This window comes from Haemaphysalis longicornis, unplaced genomic scaffold (genome assembly GCF_048455015.1).
Source record: "Haemaphysalis longicornis isolate Haplotype H1 unplaced genomic scaffold, Haemaphysalis longicornis Haplotype H1 scaffold_3, whole genome shotgun sequence".
In the NCBI taxonomy this organism is placed as follows: Eukaryota; Metazoa; Arthropoda; class Arachnida; order Ixodida; family Ixodidae; genus Haemaphysalis; species Haemaphysalis longicornis.
Window position 1 is genome coordinate 199,532,670 of NW_027526335.1, and position 24,220 is coordinate 199,556,889.

General features: G+C 45.1%; 1 protein-coding gene across 1 annotated transcript; it reads left to right on the forward strand.

Annotated features, from left to right (window-relative positions):
• Nucleotides 1-1,781: 1,781 nt before the first annotated feature.
• On the forward strand, nucleotides 1,782-23,539 carry LOC144173649 (luciferin 4-monooxygenase-like). Its single transcript, XM_077701985.1, has 6 exons — nucleotides 1,782-1,951; nucleotides 5,417-5,588; nucleotides 7,461-7,561; nucleotides 10,172-10,313; nucleotides 13,316-13,588; nucleotides 23,287-23,539. The coding sequence occupies exons 1-6, from the start codon at nucleotides 1,838-1,840 to the stop codon at nucleotides 23,421-23,423; spliced, it is 939 nt and encodes a 312-aa protein (XP_077558111.1). The 5' UTR covers nucleotides 1,782-1,837; the 3' UTR covers nucleotides 23,424-23,539.
• The last annotated feature ends 681 nt before the right edge of the window (nucleotides 23,540-24,220 follow it).

Below are 24,220 nucleotides of genomic sequence, written 5' to 3' on the forward strand. Positions count from 1 at the left end.
CTCAGAGGAAGGGTAATTTCAACCTGGTTCACTGCGGCGAACCTGCTGGCAAGTAAGATTGCGTTTGAATTTTGTGCAAGTGTTAAAATCGTTACCATGAAACAAAAATCTCAAGGTAACTCTTTTCACGGTTCCGCCATAAAGTAAATGGCCTCGGGATGTCGGTACGAACATTCCCCTCTAATGGAATTTACAACAATCTCAGTTGCAGAGAAGATGGACGCTTATTATCCTAAAGTAGATACGCTTACGTAGTTGATGACTTTATGGCCTTTATAAATTTTTTCATAGCTTAATTATTATACAACCTGCAGTACCGATAAATATGGTAAAAACGGCCGTAGCTTGCATAATTAGCAAACCAGTAAGAGCGCCGTTACTTTTCCACCAAGTAGAGGAGACAGTGCTTTTAAACACAACTACAACCTTGAACAAGATAAGGAACTGCCTTAAAGATGAAGTACACACTACAGCATTCAATTTGCCCCTATGGATATGGAATGTTGCAAAATACGCAATTGGTAAATTTTGGCTCCACAGAAATTTTATGCCGCTTTATTTGAAACAAAATCCGAAGCAGTGGTGCACTGATTGTGTAGATCGTGTGCTATGGCAAACGTTAGCATTTTATTCCATGTAATGTGGCTAAAGAGAACTTCTTTTAACCTGTAGCCACCTGCCACGGCTCCGAAGGTTACTTGTGTAGTGATACACACTTGGAGACCATTTGGTAGAGACTGTTTGGTTGTTTGCATGAAGCAGTCCGGGTGCTGACACATTATCTTTAATAATCGACTGCCCCATCGGAGCACATGGTCAGCAATGCACAAAATGCACCCTAGCAAGACGCCCTTTGGGGTGCCCCAGTCTGGTCATATTGAGAAAAATTAGCCTAGTTCTGATAATTTCAAAATGGGCGCACAGGTTCGCATTGCATTTTCTGTACAACCCCACTCTTTTCAACAAAGTGCGCTAGAAGGGCGAACATTAGTACTGAATAAATTTGAGGCGCTAAACAACGGGGACCAAAGAAACACGTAGACACAGACAAGGCGCCACTTCCAACTCGAAGGTTTGCCCAATGATGAAGGAAAGGAAGCGGGAATCGTGCTCCAAGAAGCACGGCGAATTATACACGGAATGCACCATGGGAGTTGTATACGAGATTCCCATGAGTTGTAACAAGAGTTATATTGGCCAAACAGGCAGATGTTTCAAAGACAGAGCGCGCGAGCATTGTTGGGCTGTAAAACACAACGCAGGGGGCCACATGGCTGAGCACTGTAAACGGTGCACTCAGCAGGGAACTAAATGCACTCCGCTCTTCAAACAGGCCACGTTTTTAAAATGGGTGCGTGATAGGCAAGAAAGAGAAATTGTGGAGGCTTACTTCATTCACAAGGCGGGAGATAAGTGCATAAGTACACCATCGGTCACATTATCATTCAAAGAACTACAGTTTTTAGATGGACACGTGTAGGTTGGCAAACGTTGTTGGTGTGACGTTTTTTGCATGACGTCAAACAGTGTATTTAATCCAGGGTTTTTCATGATTAAAGTTTAGTTTGAAGTGGCGCCTTGTCTGTGTCTACGTGTTTCTTTGGTCCCCGTTGTTTAGCGCCTCAAATTTATTCAGTATATTCAACCAACTAGCCCTGATCAAGCTTTTGTTACTGAACATTAGTACTGTGGTCTAAATCCCAAAGAAGCTGCCTGTTGAACCGCCAGCCCATGGGTAACGTTTATGTTGCTAATAAATCAAAAGTGTTCACTTCGCAGGTACAATGACCCTTCTGTACTCGATGGGAACGACAACTTTCTACAATGCGTTCCCGCCATGCATGTCAGCGGATTATGGTTGCTCTTCAGTTACCTCGCCCAGGGCTGCCATGTGATACTTGTCCGCTCAACTGACATTTCGGCGTTGCTTTCTGCTGCCGAGAAATACCACGTAAGCTTACTTCTTGCAATTATCCCCATTATTCTTTGCGGCTTCAGAATTAAGATATTTTCAGCAAAGCAATATCAACAAAATGATCCCGTGAGAAGTTTTGCGTACAGGATTTAGTGATATCAAGCTTGTATTTGTGCCCTGCAGAACAATAACATTAGCCGAACAAGTGCATTTCGTACTAAAACTTCTGTTATCAGTACATTAAATACACTTCTTTCGACTTCCTTCCGCAGTGCTAAGCGTCTTTAATGACACTTGCAAGTTATGGCATATATAACGTGAGTAATTTGAGTTAGGATACCCCCCCCCCCTTGTTGTCGTAGCCATTGGGATATTATTTTCTGTATGTGGCCTGCTCACAGAAATGAATTTCGGACTTCCTAATACGGCGCCGATTTGCGAATGCAATGCAAGGGTACCTTTTGCGAATGCAAGGATACCTTTTCTAATAACTAAAAGGCAGCCAAGGCTGTGCGAAAATACGTTTAACCTAATTTTAAACGATGCCTATTCCCTACTGCGAAAGTACAGCCCGGTGACACAAATAGAAGATAGAGTCTGGTGAGAAGCGTATGGTGACACACTTGCGAAATTTTTGGCGCTTCTTTCTTACTCAGCACTGAAGAGGGACCGCGTTTACGTGTCTTCCTCCGCTTTGCCTACCAGTAACGACTGTTGGCCGATAGTTCCCGCACGCGGTTTACCAAGGTTTTGGGCACCACTCCACCTGAACTTAACCCCTTTTTTCAAATGCGCAGAACTAGGTTTATGTTCAAAATTTTGCCTTCGTAAAGGAAAAGGAAGCGTTAATGGTTTAATTAGTTGCGCGGTAGTCTAGTGTGAAAACCCAAAATGTTTAGTATTAAAAAGGTTGAGAATGACAAATATTCTGTCATCTGGTAATGCATAACTCTCCGTGCCAGCCTTCCTTTTTGTTTTCTTTTGAAAAAGGCTCCTCGTAGGTGACGAAAGGGTGCGAAAACGCTCCATGTGTTTGCGCTACGTCAGAAAGGAAGGCGGTCTTTGAAGCTCACCCTCAACTGAATGTCGCACTTTTTTAACCACCATCGAGTGAAGTGAAGGTTTGGTTGTCGTAAACATTTATTTATTTTTTGTTAATCCTGATTTACTATAATAAATTTATCACTGGTTCTCACCATAACTACTACATATTTTCCTTTTTGATCAATTGTTAAAAATTCTGATATATGAATTGCGCTTGACTGCGTGGAGCTCTCTATTGAGGCCGACCACTTTGCTTTTTCAACTGGTCACATACGACTCAAGGTTCCACAGTACAGTGCAACGCAGCAAGGACACGTAGGCATTGGAAGTTGGCCCACGTGTTGGTCTTCACAAATGGCCGCTTGAGGGAGCGAAAAGACTAAAACATATAAGACTACCAATTCATACCGCGCATTCAACGTATGCTCAGGCAGTTTAGAGTTCTATGAAAAAAAAACAATACTGTGGTAAAAACACGAAGGCAATGTTAAAAGTACTCGTCGCTCGTGGCACGTGCTATGTGATAGTCATTGAACTGAGCTAAACTGTGCAAACTAGTAATAATATTGAAACTGCTTATGAGTAAGTGAATGGATTTATTGCCAGAGAACTTGAAAGGATAGTAAACCAACCGGGTAATTTGTGACGCATAGGTGTGGACAGCGGAATGCCTGGCCTGCGGTTGTGGGGGGTGGAGGGGATGTCAGGGTGAGAAAGAGTAGAGATAAATGAAGGGGAGAGCACAAAGGGGGTATTAAAAATAGCCACGTAAAAAAGCAGGAGGAAACAGACACGCACACTCGTGGAGGAAAAAAAAGTCAGCAGTTATTCGTCGGCCTATTTGCCAACCGTTAATTTGTGGACACTGTGGGCGCAAGTTATTGTTGTGGGAGTTGGTAATACAATAGTGTATTTAAATGACACATAAGTGTTTTAAATGCTGGTTTCTCATTCGTACCTTCGAACAAACTAATGGTGGTGGTATCTAGAATGCATGAGTTGGTTTTAGAGGGGGGGGGGGTCCCAAACTAACCCTGAAATTTGTTCTCAACACGGCACTTCGCGACATCAATGCGAATGGTACGAAGAAAGTTAATTTCACAGCAACCGAGAGAGCACTAAATAAATGTGAAAAATATTTTACGGCCATGATGGAATATTTAGGCCTTTTTAGGCGAAAGCCCCAGGTGACATCACATGAAATGCCAAAACTTCCGGTAGTCGTCGTTGACAGCCTCAGCACAAATGGTAGCAAACTGGGAGGCACTATGAAGAGGAAATAATTTTGGGTCACGTGGTTAGGAACCCGGGTCATACGAGCAGCACTAAAGTGTCCTAATCGAAGTGATACCGACGCACCCTGGCAGAATATAACAAGAAGAGCATGATGTGCAGGCCGTAAAAAGTGCATGATGGCGGCACGTGCGTGGAACGGCTGCACGCAGATAGAGAGTGCTTATTCTTAGAAACCGGCTTCGTTTAGTTCGGCCAGTCGAACCTTACTAGAATCTGTACTAGTAACGTGAAACCTGTGTGGTTGTCGGAGTTATTCGTGCCAGAATTATAGGAAAAAGAACGAAAAACCATTAATACGATGGTGTAGCGAAGAAATCGGGTGGCAGGTAGGCTTTCGGATTGAAACCGCGTAAGCAGACTTAAGTACAGGATGAATTTTTGAGTCAGGCTAGCGGACGTTATACTTTAGTATATCTCGGCACAAAAAAATTTTGGGGGTCAAGCTATCGGTCAAAATATTAGAAAAAGGTATTCTTACTTCGGTTTATTTTGTTCGTTGATACTTATGTGCATACAAAGCACATATGGGTTTTGTGCCAAGCCGTACGATAACTGCCCTGTCCGAGTCAAAGATAGGTTATGAAAAGAAGCAACGCATAAGTAACTGTCCAATCATTTCTGGTGGAAGCATAAATGTTTCGTATAAAACATCATAGCATCACCGGTGATAAAACCCACTTTTTTAAGCACGCGACCTTTTTCATATCCAATATTCCACAGCGTACATTCGCCTAAAGAATTTCACCACACGACACATAGAACCCTAGAAAACCATAATTAGATCCAATATTCCACTGCGTACATTCGCTTAAAGAATTACACCACACGACACATAGAACCCTAGAAAACCATAATTAGAAACACCTCACAATCTACTAACTAATCTTAACTACGTGAAGGAGGCCCTCTTTATGAAAACACTGCTTCTCACATGAAACTTCTTTAAAAATGGCAAGAAGTGGGGTTTATTTTAGCATCATAAGGGATCCCATTTTAACCAAAGTGAGAATCAATTCATTCTTTTTTGCCGCTATCGAGCCGTCCTGGTAAAATAACATGCCCTCTTAACACGTACTCGTTTTCTTTTCTGGCATGTAACATCCTACAACGAGCCTTCTTCTTTCTCTACTATATTGTACTTTATAATTTTATTCCAAACAGGCGACATCGATCAGTCTGCACCCGGCGGCTGCTGTGCAGGTCTCTCCGCATCCGCTTCTTCTGAACGGCCGTCTCAAGACCGTTAGAAAAGTGATCACTGGTGGCGGGACAGTGCAGGCGCCAGTACTCATAACAATCGCCGAAAAGCTTGGAACAGGAGGCGTTGCGCGCGGTATCTTACTCGTCTTACTTTTTGCGTTTATTTTGTGCTTTGGCTGTTTATGAACGGTTTTTTATATGCAACAGTGGCGATCATGGTAACGCTGAAGCGAATTTAAAATTTTGTTAAACTTTTTTGTTGTTTATGCGGTCAGATCTTTAGCGCCTAGAAATTCCCCTTCCGCAAGTACGAGGAACCAATGAACTCAGGTAGCACTCGTTGGAAAAGGCAGCAGGTCTTGACGAGATGCTTTCGTCGTGCAGTAGACACAATTACGCTGCAGATGACGATCGTGACGACTACGACCACACCAACGATGATGATGATGGCAATAACTAACTATGATTAATGGCTACCGCCATTACGCATGGGCAAAAGAGCGAATTCGTCTCTATAACTCACTGCCCTAGACCATCACACACCAGAGCATTCTCTCAAAACTTTTTAAACCTATCGAAGAAACAAAATCTCTATTGGGTGTCTAACGCAAAAAAACTTTTATGGGATGCCTCGTGTTGGTTGTTTAGGGCGTACTGTAATGTTTTGATATTTATTACAAGAAGAGTAATCTTATACATAAGGATGTTACAGCTGAGATTACGAACAGCTTCCTCGTCACGTTCAAGGTAACCCCAACATGAAACGTTATTCCCAGAGCTCTTCAATGCAGGCAGTTGCGGAACTCCGCCTCAAAAAACGGCCCGCACCTGAACCCCCCCTGCTTTAAATCGTGCGTACCGTGGCGCTGCGGCGGCTGCAGCATGCACTATTAAAAAAAACAATTCAAATTGTCAATTTAACGACACATTTTGTTTTAAAACGCATAATTGTTATTTTTGTGCTTTTGTAAGTTATTATTTGCTACCTTAACTCCGGTTTTTAGGTTGCGATTGTTTCTGCGTCCACGAAAAACATAGGTCGGAACTTAAGTACTAAATGTGCAGTTATCCTTTGGCCTACAGCTCATTGTATGCGAATACTAATCTAGTAGCCGATCAAACGGCTCTAAATAATCAATTTCAGCTTGCATAAAGCCGCCGAAGTGACTTATTTATTTTTTTACCGCCAGAAGACCGAAGAGGACGCGCAGCAGACGACAGTGCGGAAGCGGTGGTTGCCCCATGGTCGGATTTCTTTATAATACTTTTGCTTCGTACGTTTAGGAAACACTTGCATAGTTGAGCACATTGGGCTCCTTTGACATAACAAATTTATGTTTGCACTCAAATACCTCTTTTCCACCAGGTTGTCGAGTTGCGAAGCAAGTTGATCAGTCAATTTTGTCACCAAAAGATGGCGCCACTGTAAAACAAGATCCAAAACACTGGACCAATCGTAGGGCCACTTTTTGATACATGAGGCTTATAGAGAGTTTCAACTCCTGTATCAAGTAACTCTGGTTATTCCGACTTCTCCTTCAGTGGCCATTGTCATCTTTTACAAGGGAAAGAATATGAAGATCTGGTTCAATCTCGCATTTACTTGTTTTGGTAGTATAGTAAAAGATAGCGCAGCAAGAATGGCTATTCGGCCACGTTGGTTGGACATAATATTCAAAAATGCAGCGGCGAAGATACGGGGAAAGGGGTTTTGCTAAACATACAAGAGTGCTGAACCAAACTTCATTCAAAACGTAGAAATCCCATAAACAAAAATGGTAGCTACAACATAACCTACCAGGTATGTCTCCCCAGCTGGCTTATTTTTTCATCAGTCGAAAGTTCGAATTTAAGCAATGGTTACAAAACGGGAAGTTTAACACGAAGGTATCAATTCGCAGAAGATTAGTTTCTTCAGTAATGCAGATAGCTGTTAACGGAGAAGCAATGATGACACCACCCCACTCCCTTAAAGAGGTTTATTTATGTTATTATACTGTCGCAGCATACGGAATGACGGAGACGCTTGGAGGAATCTGCATTTCCCCTCCAACACTGGAAGATTTCCGCAAAATTGGGAAACCTCTGGCATTTATGCAAATGAAGGTACGACGTTTTTTTCGCAGTGTTTGTGTTTGCTTCGGATGAGGAAAAAGAGATTGCTAATAAAATATTTGTGACGGGAAACGTGAAGAAGCAAGTTAACGCCAATACTAATGTAACCCCAAATACGAGGAAGAAGCCGGGATATACACTTTTTGACCGCTTTAAACTCCCAATGAAAAGCCGGTTTTTGCTACACAGAGCTCGCCTGGTATTGTTTATCTTGTTACTGCATAACACTCCCCATTATTAACAACGATATTCTTTCTTAGGCTACTTAAACACGGAAATTTTGTTCTGTCTGCATGTCTGTCTGGATATATGTGACTCGATTCTGCACCCCAGCCAAAGTGAAAGAGAAACTGCTAAATAGCCTTATTTCCCACAGACGTCTAAGTTCAGTACAACGTCTAAGTTCAGTGATAATGTTCATACTTGTCAACATTGTTGAATAGGAACAAGACATTACGCAAATATGAGGCAGAAAAGGAATACATCAGTGATCTTTGAAGTGTTCCTTTATTAAGAAATTGGCGGAGGCTTGCTTTTTGCGATAGCAAGTTAACTTCTACATCAACTGCAGAAACCCGTCGCCTGTTGTTACCCGTGCTACCTGGTGGAGTTTAAAAAAATTTCACCATCTTCCCGTGGGGAACCACGAGGAAGAGACGAAGCATCATGGGGGTTCCGTGTAGGTTCCATTGTGTTCTGTTATGTTGTTTCATTTATCAGAGCACGAATTGGAACGTAGTGTGAACCCTTATGTAGAGAAACAGAAATGTAGAGAAATGTAGAGAAATGTAGAGACAGCGAAGAGACCGACAGCCCCGTTACCTGATCGAACACCTCCTGGTTCTCATCTTTATTGCGTGCTCACGCTCCTACCCCGCTGCCCGCCTTCTTCGTCCTCTTCTCTGTTTGAGCTGCAAGGCGCGTGGCGCTTCCCGCCACAGCTTTCCCATGGGAAGTTCAACATCCTCCTCTAAAGTTTTCAGTTCGTCGTTTTAGTTGACGTTCAGCTTCGCGTGCCTTCGTTGTATCACTAGCTTCTTGACGTACTTTGAATGAGTGAAGGACCTAAGACGCGTTCGTAGCAGATTCTCCCGTCTCGGTTTGTAGCGCAGTGGGAAGAGCGCCACGTACCTCCCGTTGCGGCCAGAGAGTCATGGGTTCGAAACCGGGCGCCGCCTAACTATTCCGTTTATGTATAGTGGACTGAGCTGACGTCAGGCCAAACGCTGACGGGGCTGAAGAGACGCGCATGCGCAGTAGAGTGCGGACGGCGGACAACAACGACAACAAGAGAGGGAGGGACACAGCCCCGAGCATGAGATGCTTCGTATCTAAAATCAAATGGCAACAGCAACGAAAGGTTCAAGTAGATTGGTTCCACGCTCCGCTTGAAACGCTCACGGAGTAGGGCAACGTGGTTCTATAAACGTCGTATTAGGGTGCCTCGATTCACGGGTGTATCCGCCGTACGGCAGCGCGGCACCCGCGTTGGAGTAGTGAACGCGGTATATTTAAATTGACTTGAGAAATCTCTATTGTGTTTTCGTCGGAGGAACAATACCGGAGAGTACATCATGAGAGGTGAGCGGGAAAGAGAATGAAGGCATTTAGAAGAGAGGCATTTCGGCTCTTTAAACAAGATTTTCACGCAGATATTTGTTATAAATCTTCCTCTTCGCATGCATCCCTCAACAGACCCATATCAAGCATTTACTAAAAAATGCTGTAATTTACTAGCTGGGATCGCTGAATGTTTTCTAGATACCAACCTTTCAGAAAAACTCATGTGATCTGTGGTGAAAATTTCTCATCTTGTATGAAAATATCATCAAGCCTTACATGAGCAATTAGTATCCTACCAAATTGTGCGAGAAATACCTTGCAGAACGAAGTCTGGTAGAAGATTGCAGATCCTCAGCGAACGTCCAGCTATTTTTGAAGGTTCGTAGCCGTGAATGGTGCCTAGTATTCATAGTGCCTTGTAATGTCAGGGTATTACAGTAGAATAGCAGGGACAACAGATACTAAGACGTCCGTAAAAATTCGTAATTTGGCCCCAATTCAGACTGGCCCCGTTATTTGTAGTCTACAATAAACACCTAAATCACGTTGTATATATTGGTAATCGTTACCTATATGAGCAAATGCTAGTTTGACACCTGAACGAGCCTTAAATATAATGCAAAAAATATGCGCAACAAAGATTTTAGCTTTTCACAGACAAAATGTGTACAGATACCCCCAATGGTTCAATTGTGTGTGCACCGTGCGTACACGAAAGCGCACAGCCTACACTTTTCATCTAACTCAATGTTTCCTCAGATGCTATACGGCTCCCAATCTACTGCGGATATAATTAAAAATTTGCTGCATTTGACTACTGTGCAGTCAATTTGCTGCATTTGACTACTTTGACCTCTGTTACTTTCAATTCCTATTGAAAGGTGATTGTTTTGGTATATGCTTGCTTAGGCAATCAGTACACCGTAACTGTTGAAGTTTTTATTTTGTGCTTTACCTGATGTTTCTTATACGCCAAGTGAAATGCGTTTTGAAGAAATGAAGGTAATATCTCAGCGCCCATTTTCGCTACTTGCCTAGGTCGTCGACACCGACACCCGTCAAACTCTCGGACCACATGCAGTAGGAGAAATATGCGTCAAGGGAGCCATGGTATTCAAAGGTTACCAAGGAAGACCAGAGGACACTGCGGCTACCATGCATGACGGCTTCCTACTCACCGGTTTGTTTCGCTTTATACGTTCTCGTCCCATAATTGAATAAAATAAAGTGGTTACAGGAGGGGTCAATCGATCTTCAAATGTTCGTACAAAGCCAGCAGTTGTACAGCGTACGTTAAAATTGTTTGGGAATACAGCCTTGCATTAAAAGGTACGTGTACGTCACACATTGTTTTACTTGGCGGCATGCATTTAATAACGAAAAAATCGAAGCTCCTTCTTAAAAGAAAGGTGGTTAGAACATGTGGCGACGTGAGCCATGTCCGCATAGAGGCGTTAGGTTGAGCTATAAATAGTTAATCTGCCCTACTTGATTTTGTGATTTGTGGGTAAAATTGTTAGCTCGCTTGGGCTATTTCGCAGCCTTGCCTGAAGCATCCCAAAAGGTGCACACAATATTAAAACACTATATTTTTAAAACATCCAACCCACCAAAATAGCCAACCCACGATTGCGCGCACATGGCGCAGCACCTCGACGTGCAGCGCGAGAACCTGCTCAGCTGTGCAGCATTTGAAGGAACGGCACAGTCGACCAATCACCAAAAGTTCTCTCAATGCTCCTGAGAATGTTGCAAATTCTTCTGCGCTCACCATACATATAACAATACATTGGCATTATTTTCTTTGATTTTCTGCTAAACACGAATATTCATTTTAGGCTACATAAAAATCCGCAAATGTTTCTCTTTTTTTCTGGCTATCGATTCAACCGCCAGGCTACAGTGAACAATTCCTGGTGAGAAAGCGTTAACAATTTTACCCTGCAAATTTCTGCCTATACACAATCAGAAATGCTCCAACCTATTAAACTTGCAGGAATTGATCACACATGTCTACGTCAGTTAGCCTAAAGGAAATCTAAAGCACATTTCAGGCAAAATATGAGCACGTAACCGATACTACGCCTGTTTATTAGGAATACACGTTCGGATGGTTTTTACGATAGCAATGCAAGAAAGCCACGCGTAGAAAAACAAAACTGAAAGTGCGATTAAAGCAAATATAAAAACAAAAAAACTTGAGATGTCGCTGTCTATTCTGGAACATGGAACAGCCAATATAGAAAATATGCGCTCTGTCTCAATAGATGGCGCGCCAGCAGTGCGAAGGGTGAAAAATTGAATTGCCTTGAACAATTTTCTATGGACTTCATCTTAAATGGAGACAGAGAGAGGACAGGAAGAGCGTGGGGGTTGGGAGCGTCAAGCGTAGGGCTTACGTGGTAGGTGCAGAAAAAAAAATTCACGCATCTCCACGAAGTGAATCGTGACGAGTGGGCGAAGCTGTGCGGATCGTTCTTACCGTAAATCACCCGTGAGAGTGCTTACTGCTGCTAAAACGATTTCCAATCCAAAGCAATCCAATGCAATTCAAGTTCACCAAACCACGCCATTCAATTCATTCCAATCCAAATCCAATTCAACCCATTCCAATCCAATCCAATGTTTCTCGCGCAAGCGCACCACGGCTCTCCAGGAGCACTGTCCCTCTCCCTCCCTCCTCCCTCGCTTTCACTCTCTTCCCTCCATTCCTTGCTCTCTCTCTCTCTCTCTCTCTCTCTCTCTCTCTCTCTCTCTCTCTCTCTCTCTCTCTCTCTCTCTAACTTTTTGTGAACCTTTATTTTGTCCTTAATAACCTTTTCTGAACAACCCTTTGTTCAGAGATGTTTCGATTTACACGGTGCTGTGCGTCTCTCTCTCTCTGTCTCTCTCTCGCTCTGTCTCTGTGACCTTTTGTGAACCTTTTATTTTGTTCTTGTTAATCTTTTCTCAACCTTTTGGTCATAGCTGTTTTAATATACATGGTGCTGTGCCTCTCTCTCTGTGGCTCGCTCTCTCTAAAATTTTGTGCACCTTTTAATTTGTTCTTGTTAACGTTTTCTGAGCCTTTTGTTCATAGATCTTTCGATTTACACAGTGCTGCGCCGTGAGCACGGACGCCAGACGCCGGACGGAGAAGCCTCGGCCTTAAGGTGTTTCGCACCTAAAAGAATATCTATTTGAGGATATTTGAAATGGAGCAAGCAGATGCCAGCCATTGTACTTTTTCGTTCTCGGCTTCGCGAAGCAATTAGAAACTAAGGAACATCAATATAACTCATTTATTGCGTAATTTTATGAAAACATGGTGCCGCTGCCACGAAAGCCCCAATCTGCATGCGTGTGACACTTTGTTAGACAAGTTCTTCTCTGTGATCGCGACCTCAATGAAATTTCTGACTAGCTACAATCATCGCGTTACAACTGCCGACTTAAGAATACAAGTTAGGAATATTACCGCGATTATATTAAGCGAATTTCTAGGCGGGAGTACATTGTCTACGTTACAGAGCATGCAATTTTTAGAACACGTGCTTACAATATTCGCGGGCGGAGCAAGTAAAAGACCAGTAATAGAACATGGATTTCTTTAAAAATGTTTCAATATTCAAACCACTATAGGCGCGCACCCACGGCGATAGATGCAAACAGTGTGATGGTAGACAATTTTATCTCCAAAGCATTGTCACTGCTTTTAGACCCAAAAAAGGAAAAAGCTAATTTTAAAACTTCCAATTTTATAACGCTTTTACATTTTAAAAATTACTAATGGTGAAATCAGTCGTGAAACCAAAGAAACCAGTGTAAGCAATGAGCAGATACTACAATGGGGGAATACAACTGTTAGATAATATTTTCCTGTAGGTAAAATTCTTGCGCGCGCTGATGTAATAGTTTTACTTTGATGTAAGTGCCACCATGATGCACAAAAACGTTTTGAGCTTTATAGCCGCTGAGAGAACCACTGAAAATTGTTAACCGCAACGGAAACTCAAAGGGCGAGAAGATTATGAAAACTTCTCTTTGTATTATTAACATAGGCATTGTTACGTCTTTTATGCTGCATTTTAGCAGCATCAGAATGCTTGGGTGGAATGGATGTCTCACGGCTTCACATTTCTACTGAGCACCGAAAAGGGCGCTTCACCTGCTGAGCCCGGTAACTGCACCTCATGATCGCAGGCGACATGGGCTACTACGACTCTAAAGGCAGCTTCTTCGTAACTGGTCGGCTGAAGGATCTGATAAAGTGCATGGACCAGCAAGTTATACCCGCGGAGCTCGAATATATTCTTGCCGGTGACCCAGCGGTGCGACACGTCGTCGTGGTCGGTGTGCCGCATCCTGCTTTCCGAGAGGCCGCTCGCGCGTTCGTCGTCCTCAAAAAACCCCTTCCGTCGACCGACAGGGAAACCTTCATGAAAAGCGAAGCAGCAAGGCTTGGTTCACTTGTTGGTAAGTTCGCACATGCTGACGCTGCTGGTCCGCAATTGTTCAAAACAACGTGCCAGCTTCACATATAGCTACAGCATAGTAAATAGCGGTGGACACTTCGTCAGACTAAACACGTCATATCCTCTAATGCGAAAACTTGCGGCTTACTAAGCGTCTCGAAGGCAAACTTAATTCAATTAAACAAGCCGTGCAACAAACAATTAATAGTCGCAACGCTCGGAGATATGGAAACCACAGCCCTAATTCGAGAACAAACTTGTGTGAAAGATACTCCAGTTCATATTAGGCGAAAGAAATGTGTTTGGTCGGGTCGTAAACTGTGGATAAGGGTAACAGCTTAAAGAGGTACTTAACGGAATGGTTTACAGGGGGTGGTAAAAAAACTGTGGTTGATTTCTCTGTCATAGAAATCGGTAAAACACGAAAGTGAAATGTGCAGCGAAATCTGAAGCTGAGCATGATTTGCGGGTTGCCGGCTGTCTTGTGGGTGTGTTTGGCGAGTGACTTCCTTCTTGCGGGTAACTGCTGCAAGATGTACTGGCGTATTTCCGCGAGGGATATGACGTAAGTGATATCTTGGAGTATACCAGCATCAAACGATTTCTTGTCAAAATATAAAACCCGAAAACGAACAACCCAAAGTATAGCATACACTTTAGTACTAAACGTTGCTTCCCCGCGAGAAGATTCCATGTGCAGGTGTTCACCGTTTACAGGCCGCTTGCTTCGTTGTACTGGCGTCATTCCGTGACGGATATGAGGCCAGTATATCTTTGTGTATCCGGGAATAAAGCACTTTCAGGTTAAGAAAGGGAAAGACAAAATATTAGATCGAAGAATCAACTAGGAAAATTCTGCCCAAAATAATGTCGCGGCAAACTTGAAGTACGAGAGGTCTTCATACCGCAGGGGACAGAAAGGGCTTCGTTTAACGTGCGTAGATTTATTGTAAACTCACTAGTATACTGAAACTGTTCTAAAAATTAGTTTCCGTTCATATGTACGGGTGCACAAAATATACTGTTGGAGGTATGAACGGAATCGTCTCTGTACTTTTCTGTACGCCTGCCTTGTGCGCAAAATTGACACAAGGGAGGCTTCGGCCGACGTCTTATGTTCCGCAGCGACCCGCGATCGTCCTGCTCAAGCTTTCGTTGAGTATCTTCGTTTGGGTGTGGTACCTTTTTGGTTTATCGCTGATCCATGTTGCTTTAGCGCAAGATTCCTTGCATCATCTGTGCTTGCAAGACCATTGTCCGGAGCGTGATTAGTATTTCAGGTGCACCGTCCTGCTTCAGGGAACAGGACGGTGCACCCTTTAAAATAGCCGATTATGACGCGCAACTCATGGCCGGCGCGCTGCTGGGCGGCTAGGCAGATCGCCGTGGCGATTCGGAAATGCGCTCCGCCGTCATCTGAGTCCCGTGTCGGTGAGTCTGCCCGTGGGCTCGATTGCTAGTTGGTGTCCGAATGTTAGCTTCAGAATTGTAGATGATTTTAACGACGAATATTTGGAGGCGCAGGCTCCAACGTCCAATACGTTCAGACGGTTCCTTCAAATTGGCGAGCAAATACCAGGCACGATGGTCTGTTCCACCGTGAATGGTGTGCGATCCATGTTTGAGCTAAATTTACAAATGGCAAATATAAACACGAGACCCTTTCCTCACATGCTGAGTAGTATTTTGTTTTCTGTTGCAGACCGCGACCGACATAAGCAATTGCTTTTTCACTGCCGCTTTACAGACGAGGACGGCACCCAGCCATAAATCACCGCCGTCTGATTGTGTTTAGGGTGCAGCCCTTTGGCGGCCGTCCCTGGCTGCGCCGCGTTGTCAGCGTAACAGAGTGAACGTTGGCAACTAAAAAAAAACCGATGAAAGAAAGCAAACGAGGAGAGTGTCGCCAAATTGGGAGGGGAGGGTGGTTCGCCGTGGCGGCGCGACACATCGCTTCGAAAGTGTGCGGTTGGGGGAGGAGAGATGCAGTATGTTGGCCTGCACGAGCCGCTCGACGGTACGACCTTGGCGAAAACAGGAGGGGGGCATGTGCGCGACATGATGTCCGTTCACCTAAGACGCAGTTTGCGGTCCGTTCCTGATACTAAGGTCGCGCCGCCGACGCAGAGGCGCATCACCGCTGCCAACTAGGTAACCCGCGAGTGAGTACTGCCTCAGTTCACTGCTGCTGCGCCGAAATATCACATTAGGGAGTATCGTAATAGCCAGCCGCTTTTTTTGTTTTGGTTCTTTCGTGAAATGGAACCAGCATTCGAACGCTTTGCAGGCGTTAGCAGCTAAAGGAATGCTTTCTTTTGAGCTTCCGTCACAGAGGAAAAGAGTGCAGTCTTTCATCAAACGCATGAGTAGATATACTAATTGATTGATTGTAGGGTTTCACGCGCCGACGCAACGCAGGCGATGAGGCGCGTTGCGTCGCCTGCTGAACCCGCGACCTCGTGCTCAGCAGCGCAACGCCTTAGCCACTGAGCCACCGCGGCGGGTGAGTAGATATACTATGTGTGCGTAGTTTGAAACGAATCACTCTCGCTACGCGGGCAGTTCGAGAAACAATCTTACGCCTTTCTTGCCCTCTGGCTTGGGGAAGTTGGTTTTGACTGCAGTTTACGGGGGGGGGGGGCTGGGAGGATTCCGCGTTGACGACGAGGCCCCAACAATTGAGTTCCTTGTACGCCAAGCAGCACTTTCAGGTTCCAGCGTCCCCCCGACATTCGGATTACATCAAGCACCTATTATTACACTGAAATGCGTTTGTCGAAACTCTAAACACATGCGACATTGTCGCCGAAGAAGACAAGGTATATGGGAAAATTTAGGTAGCCGAGCACAGTGTCCTTGTCTTTCGTAAGCGCTCAAGGTGTTCTGCAAAGCCAAAACGGTATCACCTTTGAACTGCGCACTAGCCCGGCGTTGTAAACGCATGCCCCTCTCGGTGACTAGAGTCCAATACATTTTCCAGTAGCCGGTATTCAGATCCATCTAACAGAAATATTTCACGCGGCAGAGGTGGTTTACGGCTTCTTCGTTTGTGGTATGGAGTTCATTTTTGTGATTTGGCACAGTCTTCGTCATTCAACACAGAATCGCAGCGTGCCGTGTTTTTTTCGTCACAAGCATAACCGGGATAGCCCAGGGGTGTTTGCACGGTTGTCGTCGCAAAGCGTATATGTAACTTAATACCGGATTTGAAGAGAAGTGGAAATGTGACTGTCGTGTGTGTCGGGCGTCAACCGTGAGGATAATAGGGTGTTCTACAAGGGGCGTCTTTCATATCTCTGAAGACATGATGAAATGTAACAGCGCAATAGACGACCAGGGACACAGAAGAAATTCACAAGACGGGCGCTGACTCGCAACAAGTATTTTATTGGAAAGGAACAGAAATTTATAGGCGACACGTACGATATGATATGGTGAAAACAAACAAAATTTGACTTCAAGCCGTGTTTTGATGAATGCGACAGTTTGTTCACTCATAAAGACCAGCTGACACGAGCAGCGGTTGAAGCGTATCATATCAACAAGAGGTGAGCCCGATGTGTAAACCAGCCTTTTCTGACGCTGTACGAGAAGGGAAAAGCTTTTTTGGGTGCCACCTAACTCTGTGAGCGGTTATCAGGCCTTTACGGGGTGTTATAAGAGGTTTGAAATTTTGTTTGTTTTCACCAAATCAGATTGTACGTGTTGGCTATAAATTTGTATTCGTTTCCAAACAAGTTATTGCCTTTCCACTCCGTGAAGAAGGATGACCAGGAAAACTGCGGTGCCAGGCCTCAACGTAAGCTTTGACAGGGTCGTAGTCCAAGGGGTGCACGAAGCAAACAGGTTTCTTTCTAAGTTGCGATTTCGCATCGTTCCGGGTTAATTAATTGAATGAACGTTTCACGAACTAGAGTTTTGTTCCGGTGGACAAACATGGGGCCATCCGCTTCCCTCCCGTGGAATCCGATATGTATTGACAGTGGATGAGAATTCAACAATCTTTACAACTTCACTGTGAAACATGTAATATTGAAAAATATGTAAAACCCGGTGTTGTGTCAGAGTCGTCTTAGCGGCAAAGTATCATATAATTTGTTTCGGTAAAGTTTCAATAAAACAAGCATTACCGACACTTTATGTAATAGTATTCCCTCCGAAGCTTGACGTGATTCGGTGTGCAACCCTTCGATGTGGGGAAGCCATCTTACAAATATCAAGCTTACAACGCTCCTCTTAAAGCCTGCTTAACCTCCTAACACAAAATAATTGCTTGGAAGCCGCGTGAGCGTCGTCGTGACCATTCGAACGAGGGAAAGACCGACGAGTGAAAGAACGCAAAGGTGGAGAATGTCGCGAAATTGGGAGGGGAGGGCGGTTCGCCGTGGCTGCGCGAGCCAGCGCTCTCAGCAAGCGTGCTGTGGGGGAGGGCAGGTGACATTATGCTGTGTCTGCAGAAGGCGCTCGACGCTTTGCGATTGATTGATTGATAAATCTTTATTTGCGAGCCTGAGGCGCAGATGTTAGCGCGCCCGCCTGGTGGAGGGCATCCTTAGTCCAGGATACCCTGGCGCTTTGCGAAAAACGTAAAGTGGGCGTTGACATGACAATATTGTGCGTTCGCTTAATGCTATGTTCAGACTACCGGCGTAACAGCCGTATCGTGCGTATGGACGTAAAAAAAAACGGCGTTTCGCGCCGTTCATTTGGCTGAAGCGTCAAAAGACGTCATTATTTAAATATATTACGACAGTAACGACAACAGTCTAAATCCGGCCTAAGACGCAGTTCGCGGTTCCTTCCTAAGACGCACTTCGCGCCGCCGCCGCAGAAGCTCGCCGTCGAGAGATCCCGCGAGCACGGAGAAAGAACTATTTGAGGAGGGGAATCGCCTGGCTGAGACAGCGCGGGCGGGCGGCACGTTAATGTCACTGTCTGGCGAGGAGAAAATACATCTTCCGGAGCAGCACAACAGGTGGCGCGTCAAGCGCGTTGCCATAGTTCACATGTTCTTCTACGGGAGCGAAGCACACAAATCGTAATATCTTCGAAGATATTGTGAAAATTGCCAGATTTCTTTCTGTAAAATAAATAAATAGAAGTGCTGGATAAATTAGCAGCAGTTAATAACAAATACGGCCATTAGTTTGAGCCGTACTGCACTTGAAAAGATGCACTAGAAGGAATCCCTGAGCAGACGACGTCTGCGGACACCGCCTTCCCGCCACGAGTGGTTCACTCTCGCTGCTCTCGCCTCTCGCGGGCGGCTTCTCATATTTGCGCGCACTTTTCATGTTGAACCGGCCGGGCGGCGAAGTTAGGACAATCTAAATATGAACTAATGCCATAGAGGATAAGAACCATTATTCACTGGAGCTAATCATACATAGACTCTCAACCATACGTTTTTCTTATTGTAGGCTCGTGTTCAAAAATAATTAAAGTCCCGTCATCCTGCGAAAAATGTTTGAAACGCGATGATTTCTTCCGCTGCAAACAGACTCTAGTGAAAGTCCAGACGTGCGGGGGATTCGTCGGCGTCGTCTGCCCACGCCGGCAATGCCCTGACTGACCTTGAACCGGCGAGCCTTTTCCTTTTGGCGCCTCGCGACAGAGGGCGCGTCGCTGCCGTTCCCGGGGCCGTGAGTTTATCGCACCTCCGGAGCAAGCCCTGTTGCGCCTCCTGAGTAATTCTTGCTCCGTGCCCACGAGTGAGTGCTGCCCCAGCAAACAGCAGCCATCAGGAGTGAGTGCTGAACTGCGAGTGACGCAGTCGGTCATGCGCATCTGCAGCGGCTGTTGTGGAACGCGCACATGAGCCCATAGCCAGTTCTTACTGAGCAATGAGCGACGCAACTGGTGGAACTGCGTCGTCGGCCGCTGCTGCTGAACGAGCTGTCCGAACAGCTGCGCCCAAATATCGCATTAGGCAGTATTGTAATCGCCAGGAAATTTCTGAAGAAAAATATAAGCCATCTTGTGTTAAATTATGAAGGTCCTTGTGCGTTTTTTAATTTCGTACAATTTTTTGCATGCGCCGGGGGTATGGCACGCAGTTTTACGATTCCAGGGTTTTGAGTGGGCTCCGAAATGGGGCGCTACGCTCACTAGCGATTCCTGTCTACATCGCTCTGTTCCTGGAGACTATCTCCTGGATCCTAGCCATAGATAGCTTTGCTGTAATAAAATACTAGTTGCGAGTCAGCGCCCGTTTGTAAATTTCACCTGTGTCTCTCGTCGTTTATTGCGCTGTTACATTTCACCATGAATGCTGTGGTGTTGGCAGCTATAATGGGCTGTATTACCGGGCTAGGCAGCCAGAACACAAGCACCAGAGCCGAAATCCTTCGCGTGGCGTCGTGTAAACGCCGCTGTTGGTCCAATCGGCTCACCGGAAGGTGCCAAAGACGAGCTCCGACGCAGGCGAAGTCGAGGAAGTACTCTTTACTCCACAGTCGACCAAATGTACACTAGATAGAAAAAAGCGGCCGTCCCAAGCTTGGGCGGAGGACGGAGTCCTCATGAGCTCAATAAGCCGTCGTAGGCCGGCGGCTCGGTTCATCTCCAGAGGGGAGACATGCCTTGCCTAGTGGACGGGGAACGGAGGGTTCCTGGTTGCGAGCGGGCGGTTCGACCGTGCGTGGAGAGGATGGCTTGAGGAAGGCCTTGCACGCAGTTATATGCCTTTGGGGAGAGAAAGATCACCCAGGGAGATGTAGGGTGCTCTTGGGCTAATGGGGCAGGCTGGCGCGTCGGCTGGCGGAGGAGGGTGCGTCACGTCTGGTACGAGAGGCCGTGACACTCAGCGCACCTTTGTCGTGGACGGCGGCAGGCACGCCGGCGGCGCCGGCCTAATAGCTCTAAGCAAGACAAAGACGTGGTCCCCAAATCCCCACCTCCTCAAGGCGGCGCACAATATACTAGAACGGCCAACAGGAGAAAGCAAAACACACACCCTACGAGACTCCAATGGTTCCCATTCGCGGAATTCCACCAGAAAGTTCGAATTTTGGCTCGTAGCACAGATAGTACCAACTCGCCCAAGTTTAAATTTTGTTGCAATATATTTTTGCAGTAGAGAAAAGATACTCTTTAAAATGGCGTACCAAAGCTATTAACTCTTCCTATTTTTTGTGTGGTGGGGGGCGGCGGGGGGGGGGGGGGGGGGGGGGGGTTCACATCTAAGAAACGTTGAGGCTGAAAGACGTTTTCGGGTTCGCATTCAAAGTAGCTGACCGCGATAATGCACATGCTCCGTGCGCCTTTTCGGGGACTGCAACTGCAGCGCCAATGTATGTTTATTTGGTTGTGTTCCTTGGGGAAATTGGTTACGAGAATTTGCTAATTCCTTTTCTTACGGCGCACAATGCTTCCCATGGATAACCACGCTCGAGAAGCAGGTTCTAGTCGCTTCCCACGAAAGCGTCGGTGTCAGCATCAGCGCCGAGACAGTATACCACGATTACCATAATTGTATGGGGACGAGGGGCAACGTGTTCATTGGAAATCCTTAGAGCAATATGTTGTTCGGGGCATGGCGTCGGTGTCGTTGCGTGATACGCCAGCAAGATTATCGGCTTTGCCAGCAGATCAGTGAAGGCAGTGTTGTCCGTCAAAAAATCTATTGTGAGAGTTACATCACGGGAGCAGTTGGAAAGCTTGACGAAAGGAGTACGGTAGGTGGTGCGGTGACAGCCCTTACCTTTCTTTAAGCTCCTGTCTTTTGGAGCAGTTATCTTTTATCTTATAGCGCGTAATACGTGTATAAATTGAAAGTGTGGCAATGGATTATTAGACGTGAAAATGGTACCGTCTTCACTTCAGACTCATGCAGGAACGTACAGTCTTTGTCAAAATTTTGTGCTCCAAGCCGGAAACGCACAAGCACAATTCAATGTACAAGCTTACGTCCCGAGCAACGCTGATACTGTTTATCCGGGAAAGCTAGAAAAAACATATTTCTTTCTTACTGCCTTAAAATATGTTTGCTACATATAAAAGTGAAGCCGTTCATTAGAATTATTTGTGGTCGAGAAGGCTTACGATTGGCCCACAAAATTTTGACAAATGGTGTACGTCCATTTGCACATTGTCTTATGTGCACCTTTCCCTATACTGAACCCGCGGCATTTCGGCCATTTCCGGCAACTTGGCCACCTCCAAGCTTTCCTGCAGAGACCTGGGTGGACGACTCATCTTTAGAGCGTTGGTACTGTCACTAGTGGATTACATGTTGCACATGTAGCAGTGAAACAAACTGGTAGCTTCTGTGCTCACACTTACCGACCCACAACTGACCTAACAGACTCCCTCGTATGGTCTCCCGCATGACCGCATCTGCCGCAAGCACCGCAGCCGGTTTGCACATGCAGATGTGAACAACGGCAATAAACGTGTGCATAAACAAATTGATAGCAGAGTGTACGAAAAACGCAATGCGCGAAAATAATATAACCTGATGTACACGTCTGACCACAATGTGAAAGCAGTGACGACTGTTTCTCTTACAAAAGTAAATTCAAGACACGTTGTTAGTGCAACGTCAGTAGATATCCCGAAGCGATAATATCATTCGAAAAATATTCAACCGCTGTGTATACGCATCACGTCACATGCCGGGCTCGCAATATTTTGCACTTCCTGTGAATCCAAAACAGTCCTTATTACACCGGATTTGTCAGTGAGCTTCATCGTGTTTTAAGTGAGCACATATTAAGGCGTCGGCACGAAACCCGGACAACGCAACTAACACAGCTAACACATGAAGTACGGCTAACTGTAGATGACGACAGTTTTTCTACTGCATTCTACTTTATCGTAGTATACCGTAGGGCCGGTATTTCCGAGCCAGTAGTGCTCCGTGTCTTGAGATTTTCTTTGTCTTCTTGATGTCAAGATAGCCCAGATAAGTGACGTTCATTTGTTACAACGATGAGCGCCTGAAATTGAAAACCACACCAGAGGAGACCTTTTTCCCGCAGTGGTTAAAAAGCAGTGGACCATTTTTCGCAGTGGTCGAAATGCACGGCTGGTGAGCCCAAAAATGCGGGTTCGATTCCTCCGAAGCCACGGTACTTTTGGTGAAAGCGAAATACCAAAGCAACCAAGTTGGAGGCGCAGAGGAACCTGTCAGACTTCATCATGAAGGCCACCAGCAGCTGCCTGAAAAGAGGCGGTCCTTAGCCTCGCCCGCAACCCTCGTGTCCCCTTCCCTTTTCAATGGAAATGAAGTATTCTCTCTGTCTCCTTCTCCTATTCCGGAGTACGTTAAATGCAAGCACGTGACATAAAATACTGCTGCTGCTCGTAATTACTTCGGGCGACTTAGAAATCCGCTGAACGAAGTCAACGAAATGTCTTTGTCGTCCTTTCCTATTTTTGTTTTTTTTGCGTCACAAAACACGAAAATGTTTAATGTTTGCTTTTCTCACTCTGAGTATAAATACCCTTTATATAAGGTAACTCCAATAAAGTCCGTGTTTAATGGTGGTCGTACAACTTTGTCCATGCTTTTTTTTCGGTTGGGACTATAGCAAAAAGTGTAGTTCGCTTTGGCACAAATGCGTGCGAAGAATCATTACGCTTATTCATGATTGTATGCCCAGTTCGCATGATGTATTCGAAACACTTTTATGCGTACCTTTTAACAAATACTCTTCTGTAAGAGATTTGTCAATGTGTTTATTTGTTTTGTTACAGAGAAGTTATCGCACCACAAGCACTTACATGGGGGCATCGAGTTCGTCGATAGCATTCCTGAAACTGGCACCGGAAAGGAACTCCGCCGCGTGCTGAGAGAGGCATATTTGCGAAGACTCGATGCATCCCAGAAATAACGCTGTAGCTGCGGTGTCTATCTGTTCTTGGAATACGTACGACCGGATGATAATAAACAGTACATTGTTTATGATTCTAGACATGTTATACTACATACACGCAATATTAATTCTGCTTGCCCTGATAGTGATAGAAAGGATGAATAAACATTTCTAGGAGATATTAGTGAGCTGTCAATCCTGTTCGTAAAAATGTTTTACGCAAGTTCTTTGTGAATGAGGCTAAAACGCAAGACTGGGCGAGTTGGTACATGTTCATAGTAACAGCGCTAACGACACGAGACAAAAAGAAGAGTGAGTTTTATTGCTTAGGCCAGTGGTTTTTATACACACATGGGCAAAAACAACAAAAAGGAAAGCAGGAAAAAAGAGAAGGCAACACTAAATTAACACGTCAACATTTGAGGGAGCGCGAGCGTGGCATCATACCGACTTTGCGTGTATTTACACATTAATCTACTTGCGGGGCAAAAAGTACAATCAACACAAAACACAAGTCCATTTTGTAATCAGTTAACGAAACAAGACAAAGATTACGAAGGTGGGGCTTACTGCGCTAGGAATCGACACTCTTTTTCTGTGACCTTTTTGTGACTCTTTTTTTTAATTTAAGTGATAAATGCATAGGCAACCCATCTATCGCCCTCACAGAAAAAGAGTGTAGATTACTAGCGCAGTAAGCCCCACCCTCGTAATCCTTGTCTTGTTTCCTTAACTGGTTACAAAATGGGCTTGTGTTTTGTGTTGATTGTACGTTTTGTCCCGTAAGTAGATTAATGTTAAATACACGTAAAGTC

Bases quoted from the DNA above. Each gene is read 5' to 3' on its own strand.
- LOC144173649 (XM_077701985.1), top strand. From the start codon at position 1,838: ATGCATGTCAGCGGATTATGGTTGCTCTTCAGTTACCTCGCCCAGGGC. The intron at 10,314-13,315 runs GTTTGTTTCGCT...TCATGATCGCAG, and splicing joins TGACGGCTTCCTACTCACCG to GCGACATGGGCTACTACGAC. The intron at 13,589-23,286 runs GTAAGTTCGCAC...GTTTTGTTACAG, and splicing joins AAGGCTTGGTTCACTTGTTG to AGAAGTTATCGCACCACAAG.